This window comes from Gobio gobio (assembly GCF_949357685.1).
Source record: "Gobio gobio genome assembly, chromosome: 21".
Classification (NCBI taxonomy): domain Eukaryota; kingdom Metazoa; phylum Chordata; class Actinopteri; order Cypriniformes; family Gobionidae; genus Gobio; species Gobio gobio.
In genome coordinates, this window is record NC_137117.1 from 15,475,164 (window position 1) to 15,488,319 (window position 13,156).

A 13,156-nucleotide genomic window follows, 5' to 3' on the forward strand; every position below is an offset into this window, starting at 1 on the left:
GAATTAAAAAAAATATGCATTCTGTATAATTTTTATAGTACAGAAGAAAGGCAGTTCTGTAAGATTTATTTTATTTAATTTTTAATAGCAAAAATCGCCAAGTATGAAAAGGACAACACCTACAGCATGCATAACCAGTAGCAAGTCTGAAGGTAGCCGTGGACACTTTTATCCGTTTCAGTCAGAGTAGAGAAACGGTTGATAGTCCCTAACTCCAGCATTAGGAGCGTGTGTTAGAGCTCAGTGGACTCACTCTCTGCATGTGGAGTGAAGAGGCTGTAGTGCGAGGGATATCTTACATTTACACTCTTGTTTACTGACGGCGATGAAACTTCAGTTTTAATCTCTGGAAATAAATCGTCCAACATGACGGTGGATTTTGAAGACTGCATCAAAGACTCGCCCCGTTTTCGGTAGGCTGAAATATCTGTTTTCCACTGAAGCGTTTGGGTTAGAGGTTTTACATTGAGTTAACGTTAGTTGAGTGATATTATACGTTGTAAATAATGTCATGTTGAGAATGAGATATTATATAGCTTTTGTATATTTTCAGTTATCTGCTGTTCTGTTGTTTACTCAATGAATGTATTGTGACACAAAATAGACAGTAGGCTATCAATTAATTCGTTTTTATGTAGGCTACCCATCTTAGTGAGTCTGAATAATGTATATAAGAATTGTTGCTTTTTTTTACCAGTACATTTTGAAAACATGTTTGTAATGATTATGAAGCATATGAGTGTTTGAGTAGGGTTTGAATCTCGGATGGATCTCATGAATGTCATCACCATTGTGCTCTAAATCAAAATTGTCATCATCTACTATTTTGTTGCTAAAATATTATGGGTTTTTTTAGGCGGTCAAACACAAAATCAGTTAGTTTGCAGACTGTCTAGGCTGCTCTTTTCCATGCAGTTAAAATTAATGGTGACTGCAGTTTTAAGCTGCGAAAAGCACACTGTTTAAAGGGATGGTTTACCCAAAAATGAAAATTAGCCCATGATTTACCTATACCTAGCCTCAAGCCATCCTAGGTGTGTATGACTTTCTTCTTTCAAATGTCAAATATCCTGGCTCTTCCCAGCTTTAGAATGGCAGTGAATAAAGGATGACATTTTGAAGCCCAAAAAAGTGCATCCATCCATCCATCCATCATAAACGTGCACCACACGGCTCCGGGGGGTTAATAAAAGCCTTCTGAAGCGATTTAAAACTTTATAAACTAAATTAACTAGCTTTCAACAGACGGCCGTGTGCATCGATTTACGGCAACATGAGGGTGAGGATGACAAATCTTTTTTTATTTCATTTTAAGTAACTTAGGATAAAATCTAATAAATTAGTAATTAGTCTTCAGTTTGTTGCTTGAGTCATTGATTTGACCCTACTTACCCGTGAGAACTGACGATCAGACGTTGCATTAGTAATCTGGTGGTGCTGAACACTTGAATACTGGCTTTATGGCCAATTTAGTGGTCAAGATTTACACTACTGTTACACCAAATCTGTTCATTTAAAGATTGAGGGGATTGTAATTTACACCATGTCAACTGACTGAGTGTGAGAGGGATGTTTGGCCAGTCATCCAATGCCCAGCAGTTATTGATTTTCCATGATTCACTCAGAATAGCTCATATCCTGTGCGCTAGTGTCCTGATGTTCCTCTTTAGGACTCAGAGTATTTTTTTGGCTGTGATTTCATGGCCACTTAAGGCTGAATCATGCACAGAATTTCTTGATAGTTCTTTCCTTGTGTTTCATTGAGATAATTCTCCAAATAATGCCTCTTTGTCTGTGCATTAAAGAAGAAGTGACAATTCTATTCCAGCATTTATGATGGCTGCCACTTGTCCAGAGATTAGTCAATTAGTTGAGTAGTTTATATGGTTATACCTATAATTTTATATATAATTTATAAACTGCATCAGTAAATTCTGTATTTATTTTACTCACCAAGGCTGCACTTACTGTATTTGATCAAAACAGCAATATTGTGAGATATTATTACAATAAAAAAAGTAATTTATTCCTGTGATCAAAACTGAATTTTCTTCAGTCACATGGTCCTTCAGAAATCCTTCTAATATGATGATTTATTATCAATGATGGAAACAGTTGTGTTGTTTAATATTTTTTAATAACCTGTTTTTCAGGATTCTTTGATGAATAAAAATATTTTTAAAAAATGACAGCATTTATTTAAAACAGAAATGTTTTAACTTAAAAATGTATACTTTTATTCAGTAAGGATGTGTTAAATTGATAAAAAAGTGATAATGTAGATTTATATTGTTAGAAAAGATTTCTATTATGATTAAACGCTGTTGTTTTTTTAACTTTTATTCATCAATGAATCCTGAAAAAAGTATCACAGGTTCCAACAAAAGTATGAAATCAGCATATTAAAATGATTTCTGAAGGATCATGTGACACTGAAGACTGGAGTAATGATGCTGAAAATTCAGCTTTGCGTCACAGAAATAAATTATATTTTAAAGTACATTAAAATAGAAAACCATTATTTTAAATTGTAATAATATTTCACAATATTACAATTTTTCCTGTATTTTTGATTAAATAAATGCAGGCTTGATAAGGATAAGAGACTTCTTTCAAATACATAAAAAATATAGTAATGTTTCCAAACTTTTGTCCGGCACTGTATATACAGTATATAATAATACTATACACATCTTATTTTTTTTTTTTAATTTTCGACAGTGTTGCTAGTGTGGGGTAAATGTTTTAAATGAATGAATAGTCATTTTAAATGTTGTAGGCCTAAATTTCCTTTGCAGGTGTTTCTCCGGTCATGTTGCACACTGGGTAAAACCGCATCATTTAATGCAAAGCTGCTGCTTGTACAGTGTAAATGTAAATGGCTGAGAAAATTCCTTCCCATCCGATGGCTCTCTGACAATATATTCCGAGAGGAAGGAGGTACGGTGGTTCGAACGTTATGGTGGAACATTGGATCTAAAGAATTCCGAATGTCCCACGCACTGACTCTAGCTGTGACTGTGGTAAGCACCGAGATCCAGAGGTTAGACAAATAAACCAGCATTCCTTTACTCCCACATCCCCTCCTCAGCACCAGCTCCGATTACTCCCCACGTGAGCGTGTGTGTTGAGTAAATGCGTCGGAGTGAGAGTGTGTGTGTGTGTGTGTGTGTGTGTGTGTGTGTGTGTGTGAGTAGGCGGCATAATCCCTGCTCCAAATCAAAGACTTCCAGACTAGGAAGCAGCACCTTAATGGATGCCATCTGGCTGTGTGAGACAGGTCTCCTCAATCTTTTGAGGGATTTACAGGAACTTTTGAATGTTTATGAAGAAACTAGATTGTTAAATCCTCCTCTTTTCAAGAAAGAGGTATCATATAATTTATGTATGTAGCACAAACATGCGTTAATACTTTGGGTAAGGGAACCAAAAGAGCAATTGGACTGCCGATTATTTTAGAATAATAATTTAAATATAATTTATTTTTAATAGAGTATTTTGTGTTTTAAGGACTTTTAAACATCTGGTCAATTATTAAATGTTTTTTAAAAATGTTCAGAAATTTTCTAGGCACAATTTGTAACTAAGCGTGAATTATCTAAAACACTAAAGCTGCCTTTTTTACTTTTGAATGTGTAATAAAAGTAATAAATAAAGTGATCTGTAATGACTTGACATGCTTGTAACTGTCAGTAAGAGATTATTTAATATTTTTGAATGATGCCTCTTATGCTCACCAATGCTGCATTTATTTGATCAAAAATACAGTCAAATTATTACAGATATTACAATTAAAAATAACTGTTTTCTATTTTAATACATTTTAAAATGTAATTTATTCCTGTGATCAAAGCTGAATTTACAGCATCATTACTCCAGTCTTCAGTGTCACACGATCCTTCAGAAATCTTTCCAATATGATTTGATGATCAAGAAACCTTGAAGCCAAGCTTAATATTATTGTGGAAACTATCATACCAAAGTTTTGACCTGTATGTACTTTGTAGTTCTCAGTGTCGCGCTCTGTCACAATTGCCTGTATCCACTTTTGTGTCCTTAAACGCTCGTTTTTTGGGCCAACAGCTTATAAAAACTTCAGGTTTTTTTTTGGTTCTGGGTTTTGTTTAGCTTGTTTGCTGTACTTTGTCACATATCAGCTTTAAGACATTCAGTTTTTTTGTTATAAGTCATAAATGACAAGGAGACCGCTTCACGCAATACAAAGTCAATGGAGATGGTTTGATTGCCCCCCCCCCCCCACCCACCCACCCCCCGGTGGGCATGGTTTTCAGATTATGACGCGTGTCGCTCTGTCTCTATTGGCAGGGCTCAATTCGAGGGGCGGGATAAACGGTTGTCTTTAAAATTCCCTCTGCATGCAATAGGATAGGACTACAACCAACCAGAGAGCTTTAACTGTTGCGGATTGTGGCTGAGTCCCATGCGTTTTTCCACCAGCAGAGCTAGTTGATAGATTAAACTTTGCCGTATCCGGTCGGCAAAACTCTGAACACATCTTTTTTTTTTAAAGAATGACTTCAGTGGCGTTCTTTGTTCTTTTCTCGAAGAAAAGCTTAACTCAATTCTTCCAGAGTCACGGCCAAAGCCGATTCAAAAGACCACTGTTCGCCAGCAGCAGTTGAGCCCGCCCATCGACTCTATACACGATGTGATTGGCCTGACTAGAGTTTGGTTTTTCCAGCTCGCACGCCAACGGAGAGTTGCCAGACGACCCTGGCTGCGAATGACATTTGCTGCCACTAGGGTGCGTCTAGATTTCTAGGCTATGTACTTTTACTAAGAGTCCCGCACCTTTTGTTTTGGCTTAATTAGCACGCTGGACACAACCACTGTATTAATGGCTCTTCTGTGGAGGTAAAAGCTGTTATGTAAGATCCCAGGATGTTTTTCTTCATGTAAAACATTTAATACAATCTACTTCCTTCACTTGTTGGTCGCATGCTGCGCATTACCTCCGCATGGCTGGTTTCACACACTGACTCTTCACACGGCATCCTTTATAATTATCCATCCCTGCAATCTGGAACAATTCTATCCCTGCCAATCTCTGGCAAACCTCAAAGACCTTGTGGTTTGGACTCAGATCCGCCCAGTCACTCTTTGATGGTAAATTGAAAGGTCAAGGCCACAAAAGTGCCAGTAAGTTTTGCATTGCAAGAATGTGGTATTTTATTTGTCCCCGATCAAAAATGTAGTCTTCATAGTGGATGTTATCTTTACTTTCCGCATTAAGCTATAGCGTTAACAGATATGGAGCATTGAGCAGATTGTAGCCACCTGACCAAATATTATTCATCATTCCCGACTCAAGTCTGCTGTGTCACCTTTCTTTCCAACCCCCGCTGCGAGCGGACCGATGCATTCCAGCGCCTGGCCAGAAGCTACCCGTTTCATTACATCTCCAGAACTTTCAGTACCAATCTCCAGTTTCATTTGAAGTCTTTTTACTGTCTGAGGAAACCCGGGGCTTATTCGAGCCAGAGCTAAATTTGATGGTTCAATCAATAATGCGCCTTACGTAATGACTCAGAGGCTTTTTATAGAGAAGCTCCATCCTGTGACGCTTTTTATGCTATATTATTGTTTCGCTGAGTGCAATGCAGGCTTTTCCTACCTCACTGAGGCCATATTTGTCCATGACCACTGAAACGTCAATCAAAAATGCATTTAGCATGAGCTTGTATTCTCATTCTTAAAGGTCCCATGGCATGGCATTTTTCTATTATTTTATAATGTTTCCTGAGGTGTACTTATATTGTTAGTATGATTTTTACATCATAAAATGTCATAATGTAGAAGTAAAAGGCATTTTTTCTATACTGCTGTTTGCCCTGTGGCTGAATGCTTTGCTTCAAGAGGCGTGTCTGCTGTGAGACTTCAGTAAAAACGCCCACTGTTGTGATTGGCTGACATCTTTGGATTTTAAATGAGCGGAGGGGGCGTCGTTTAACGAGGTCTACGAGGCACGAGCTGCTGCCAGAGAGACGGATGGACCTGAGTTCACTTCACATCGGTTCTGTCAGTCTCAGTTCAGTGAACTGTTGTAGTTACAGCATATACTGCAGGTTATTAGTTTATTTCTAGTCGGAGGTGCTGTCACTCATGTCAGAAAGTTAGTAACTTTAGTAAATTATGGATCAGCGCTGACTCGAGACCCCTTTATTCAGTCCGATTTGGTGAACTGATTCGGTTCACTAAAAAGAACCGGTTCAAAAGAAAGATCTTTCGCGAACCGGACATCACGGAGACGGAGCGATTGCTAACAAAGTTATTTATAGTAACTACTGAGTTATGAGAGCGCTGTCTGTCAGCGCGAGTTTATTGTGTTTGTATCTGAGAGTTCTGAATAAACACGAGTCTCAGTCACACAGAGTCCGTCTTCATCATTATTCTACCAACTTTGTAACACATGCAAAGTACCATTACAGCTGTCAAGATGAACGAGTTACGAGTAAGTGTTGATAATAGCATTATTTTTTAGATATTTTCCTATCATATGAAAACCGTCACTGCCAGCGTTCACTCGCATTGAGTACACAGCGCAAACAAAGACACAACAGCAGTAATCGAATGTAATCCAGTTTATTGTGGGGATAGCTGCCTAGCCCGGATATGCTCACGCTTACCCCCCTTCTGCTTAATCTCGAGCCGCGTGTGGTGCCTCCGCTGTGGGCCAGATGCAGTACTGGGGGTCGGGGATGTTGAAGGCCGGGCCAGTGCAGCCCGAGCCTCGGCGTGTGTAAGGTTTATCTCTAAAGATGTAACTCTGCTAATGTTGAGCAGAAACGACTGTATGCACATTTTAGAACAGATAGACGCAACGAGGACGTACAAAAACACTGACTCACAAGATAGAAAACACCGTTCTGTCGGGAGAGAGAAGCCGCAGTGTGTGCACGAATAATAAATAATTAGCTACACATAAGAAATCACTGATCACAGATCAGAAGGAACTGAAAAAAGACTTAGGTTTTCATTTGTACATCCAAACACTGAGAAACTGCCAGCGTTCACTCGTTCACAACCCATGATCTCTCGAGCGTTTGCATGGGCGTGCCAGATTCTCTGGGTGGAGGAAAGGGAGGTAACCGTTCCTGCTTGGACGTCAAACCAGGAGACTTCAGGATTGGCTCGTCTGGGCTGTCATTTTCTCAAAGGCAGAGAAAGACAGCCAGAACTCGGGTTTACACCGATCAACATTTCTATCCACTTGGGGACAATATTCAGGCTAGGGGAACTCATATTAATATTGAAATACCTCATAAAATGAAAATTTCATGCCATGGGACCTTTAAAATATTTGTATAATTCTAACATAAAACATTCGGTGGACTATACAAACTGTACAGATGTAGAGGTTATTAATTATATAACATTGTTAAAGGGGTGATGAATTGAGAACTCAACTTTCCCTTGAGCCTTTGATATATAAAAGTTCATCGTGATATAAGAATATCCTGTAATTTTCAGAGCTGAAAACGTCCTTGTTAGTCAAAGAAAAGCTTTTATTGACACCAGGCCCAGAAAACAAGAGATCTCAGGATATGTCGACCACTGACGGCATAGGATGCAGAAGCGCTGCCTCAAGCCCGCCCACCGACTCGTGGAACTAAACGGGTCACTCCACCGAGCAATAAACCTGACGGTTCCAGCTCACGTGTGTAAGACATTGCGCGTTTGTTCGCTTCATTTCACTGCAGAATCGATTGTAAACAAGATACAGGTCGAGACTTGATTTGCAGACATATTGAGATTAAAACAAAATGCTGTGCCTTCTATATTGGATCTGACAGGAACGGTGCAACACACTTATGTGAGTGAAACATGTTGTTTTATGTGTTAGTATTGCATTTTTACAGATCGTTTGATATCTATTGATTACATACCTTAGCACGCTGCCACAGGCTGGAGAAGGTGTTATTGGTTCATTCGTGATCAGACTCGGACTTGTAACGCCAGTGCTCGCAAAGGCCAACGTCCCGGGGCTATATGTTTTTCAGACGGGCTACCAAAACGTATATCACCGGCCTGCCGACGGGCTATCTTAAATAGTGAAATAACATTTACTTTCTTGCGTGTGTGTGGGTGTGAGCGTTTACGGGTCACGGTTATTCACCGATCGGGTGGGCCAAGTAATACAAAAATAACATTCCAATCAATCGTGGGTGGATGAGAGAACAATCATTGTGTTTGTTTGATAAAGATATTTTGCGAGTCCTGTGAGTGTTTCCCCAGACGCTTTCAAAACAATTCCCACATGTACTGACAGGGGAGCAGAAGCTCATTAAATATGCAAATCTTATCCAAGTCTTCAGTGCGGCACACCCATCAAAACCAAGCGTTTTTCAGAAAGCCTCAAAGCCAGGTCAGAAAATAGCCTATTACTTAAAAACCACGCAAACGTCATAAGTTGACGCCAGACAACAGTATACAAAAATAAAAAAGCCAGTTCATGACACCTTTAAACATGGTCTTTTACATATCAAATCTCAAAATGAATATACATTTTTATTTTGTACATTGTAATGTTATGGTGCATAAACTCACTTCAGCATTTAAAATAAAATATTTTATAATATATAGTTTTTAATGTGTTATGCTTTATTTTATGTAGACAAAATTGTGTAGATTTTAAATATCAACAAACATAGCATGAATTTTAATGTCATTACATCTCTATCAAAAATCCTTTTAAAGTTCCAACATAATGCACATAATGCAAATAAAATTATATATAATATATAAAGTAATTTTATATATATTGTGCATTATGTTGGAACTTTAAAAGGATTTTTGATATAATATAGCAGTTGCGAAATTTTTCAACCCCCTGGAGACTACAATCATTTACAAATGTAAGCTTTTTATAAAGATACAGAGTATTTATATTTAATTTTATTGCATCTATAACCGTTTAGTGGCAAATTAAAAGTGATCGTTTCAATATATAATGTAATGCCTTGAGTTATAGCATTTTTTTGTAATACAGCTATGTCATAATTATTCAACCCCCATTCAACTCTGCTGTTTTTAAGTCACTTATTTGTATGGTATGGTACAAATTGTGTTAAAACACAATTAAGCATTTGGAAACTCTATAACAAAACTGAATTAGCTTGTGTTACACATACGTTTAGGCCATGCATGTGCTCAAGTTGAGTAGCAAATACGGCCAAGTCAAAAGAGCTCTCACAAAAGCTAAAAAGAACAAATTGTTTCATTACATTAGAAATTCTGTGGCTACAAGAGAATTTCCAAAACACTAAAGGTTCCCGGAGACACAGCTGGCAGCCTTATTCATACGTTTAAAATGTGTTGTATCATAAAATGGTTTTGAGAGGGAAAAGCACAATATCATTCAGGGGAATAAAATGTTCGATCAGAGCAACTGAGAAAACCCCTCAATTTACTGCCAAAGACTTGCAAGATGACCTGATGAAAGGAGGAAAATTTTCAATGCAGAGTAGAAGAAGAACACCAGACAAGCATGGCCTTCATGTTGGGACATCTTGCCGAATGCCACTCTTGACCAAGAAGAACATAAAAGGCCCACTTGAATATGCTAAACTTCATTTGGATAGACCTGTGGAGATCTGGAAGAATGTTTAAGAATGTTTTTGTTAAATATCAGCCTTAACATGACATCCTTTTAAAGTTCCAGGAAACGTCAGTCCTTGTGACTTTGAGTGTTATTGACCGAGTCTTGAATGGACCTGCTTTTTATATGTATGGGGCATATTGTGGAAAGGGCGCACATCCTCGTCCTGTTGCTGTGACCCGCGGCATAAGTTCAGTTTATGATTCACATGTGTCATCTCCAGCTTGTTGCAGAATGTTCTCATTGTCCATGATGCCTCTCTGTCACACTGGCTTCTTTCACTGAGACGGATCAGTTGGGTCAACACATGATTGGAGACCAACAGCTGGTTGATATATGGCGGCTTCTCATGATCATGTGAGAACTGTAAGACCCTGTCACACCAGGGGAGGACTTTTTGGACTTGTGTACAGATTTAATTGAACTACTAGGTCAGCTGAGTTATGTTTGATTTTGAATTTACCAAGACGAGGCCAGAATGCAAACATGAATGCATTAGTCTTGTGCAATTTGAATGAGCATTTTTCAAAGGCTATTACAATACATATATTATGGAGAAGATCTGAATGAAACTGTTTGAATTTACTCTGTCAGCAAGGTTTTCTTCTGTTGATCTGATATGATAGTAGTTGACAGTTTACTTATGCATGCTATAGTACACTGAAATGCAACTAAGGCAGGGCTCCAGACTAACATTTGAGAGCAGTAGCCAGTAAGTAGACCAGTGCCACTAAGATCTACAGATGGTGGCACCAGCACCTGATTTGTTAACGCTTCTATAGTATCTTACTGAACTGACCGACAGCTTCAGTGATTATAGAAGAAACGCTCTTTACTTACTTCCTGTGCAATTCAGGGACATGTGAAAAAATGCATTAGGGAGTAGAAATAGCCAATATGCCAACAAGTGCTCCTCTGCTGCCATCTACCTAATTTCATGTATTTTTATTTATAAATAAAAGTGTTTGTTTGCCACCAAGTGTTAGTTTTCCTACATCCTTTTAGGGGCCGTTTACATAACTTTTTTTGCGTTTTGGCCGTTAATTTACAGAAAACACAAACTTTTGAAAACTGGGTTCAAAGTGCAAGATTTTGAAATCGATACCATTGTCGTCTCCTTGTAAACTACAAAAAAAAAAAACAGCAAATTTGTGAAAACGATGACGTCATGCACATGCATATTATGTGTTCAGTCTATAGGCGCGTAGTGTTTCTTTACAAAGTGACATCGCCAACTACTGGCCTGGCATGAACAATACAGTGTATATTGTTTTGACAATATTGTCGCCTGTACTAGGATTGGGTACCGTTCACATTTTAACCGGTATCGGTACCTTTTTTTGGTACTTTTGGGATGTTTACATCAATTAACTAAATAACCTGTAAGTCATTTATAGAAGTGTTATTGACATTATGGCAGAGCTGCCCTGGTCGCTGTCTGCCATTGTCTGTGATGTTTGTATACTGTAATATTTACTAGTAAATAGTAGGCTACTAGGTACTTAAATTTAATTAATAAAAACAACCATATTATTTATTTTCCTTTTTAATTTCATTTCTATGAAAGGATTTCCCACAAATGATGTGCTGTGTTTTTTCTGGTAATCAAATGAAGACATAAGACATTCATTTATTTTATCTTTTAATTTAATTAAACTTTTTTTGTCAAAAAAAAAAAAATGTTGCTGCACAACTGAGCTTTATATGGTCAAAATTTAAAACAGAATTTTTTTTATTTATTACTTAAAAAATAAAGTTTTGATTACCAGCGTAATTCGGTCGGTGCCCTAAAAGTACAGAGTTCGGTACCCAACCCTAGCCTGTACACAAAAAATGCTAAAACGTTTACATTTTTAGTACATTTTTGTTGTGTCAACACACCCTTAGTTTTACAAATGGGGACAAACTTTGAAGGATGAACACAATGTTTTGGTTATCACATTAAAAATATCACTTAAATTGGATAATATTTAGAGCTTTGAAGTGCTGGAAAAAGGTCTGTGAAGCACTTGAAAGTTCTTCACTATCAAAAGGTTGTATGAAACCTGAAATCAATAATATAAAAACATTTGACGATTTCTGCCACAATACCATGGTTACAGTTAGTGTTACTACATGGTGAATGTTGGTGATTTCTTAATATATAAAATAGCTTGTAATAACTTAATTCGTGGCACAATGCTTCTCCTGGTTTCCACATCAGCGCTGTTTGATCTGATATCTGTGGTTTATAACCGAGAATTCTGCACCGAACGCTTCCCACTAGATCTCGCAGCGATTGTTATTAATTCTGTGGCAAATTCGAGTTGATAACGCAACCTCTAACAAAATTTTGTTTCACTGGCAGGAAATGTCGTATTTTGCGACCACTTGGTCACAGTCTGGAGCCCTGTAAGGATTATCTGATACGCCCACTGTAAAAAAAAAAAAAAAAAAAAAAAAAACATAGTTGCTGCCTTAAATTTGTAAGTACAATCAACTTGGATGTTTAAGTCATTTCAACTTAAATTACATTAAACTGACTTTAAAAAATTGTTTAATCTTGTATAACTTCTAAAAGTTTAAAATGTTTTTACATTGCTTTTAACTCATCAAAAATATCTTATTGATCATATCATTTTTACAGTGTGGCTTATATTGATAAGACCGTGATTATTTTCATGTACGGATAAAAAAAAAATGTAATTTTGTCAATCGATATAAATAAAACGGTAAATATAAGTTATAGTTTTTGTAGGAAGTCTTATGTTTATCAAAGCTGAATTTATTTGATCAAAAATACAGTAAAAACAGTACTGCAGAGTATTATTATAATTTAATATTTTAAAATGTAATTTATTCCTGTAATGGCAAAGCTGACATTTTCAGCATCATTACCCCAATCTTCAGTGTCACATGATCCTTCAGAAATCATTCTAATAGGAGGTTTGAGCGTAATGAGCTTATGAGCCTAATAATTGTTTTGTGACCTAATTTTAAGTGCTTTATGGGTCATTTATTCATTGTTCTTGCCTGTGATGATTTACAGTACAAACTGTTTCCTGGAGCTGAATTGTTGATTTGTTTTTTTTAGATCAAATTTTAGACAATAACCTCATACAGCTGTGATTCCAGATCATTTTAACCCTGCTTTAGAGTTACTTTGAGCAGATTAAATGTGTTGTCTACAGGTGTCTTGGATAACTGTTGCATATCCTTAGACTAAATATTGACTGTAATTAGTGTCCGGAGAATATATCGGCCTGACCAAGGGAAGCTGACCAAAGATGGGGAATGGATTGCTTTTATCTATAAAACCTTTGTACAAGAGACAAGCTTGTACGCTAGACCGTTAACCAGTCATTTGATGCATGTTGCACAGAAAAAGAGCAAACCGTTTGACTGGATTTAGAGCAGTTTTCCAGCATGTCCTCAGAGAGGCGGTTGTTTGGTATGGTCTGGTTGTTTTTTAAGTTGTTGAAGAGTTGCTGTTGCTTTGAGCTGGAAGGGATTTCTGCAACATGCTCTTATTTCTTCTGCTCTACTTCATATTGACCT

At 37.3% G+C, this 13,156-nt stretch overlaps 1 protein-coding gene across 1 annotated transcript in view; it reads left to right on the plus strand.

The window, feature by feature from the left end:
- Window positions 1–251: 251 nt before the first annotated feature.
- The window catches only part of acap3a (ArfGAP with coiled-coil, ankyrin repeat and PH domains 3a), a gene marked incomplete at its 3' end in the record, with an annotated part of 96,635 nt that continues 83,730 nt past the window's right edge, over window positions 252–13,156 (plus strand). The window contains exon 1 of the mRNA XM_079802550.1: window positions 252–413. Within this exon, the coding sequence (XP_079658676.1) occupies window positions 367–413 (47 nt within the window). The 5' untranslated portion in view covers window positions 252–366. The remainder of the gene's footprint in view (window positions 414–13,156) is intronic.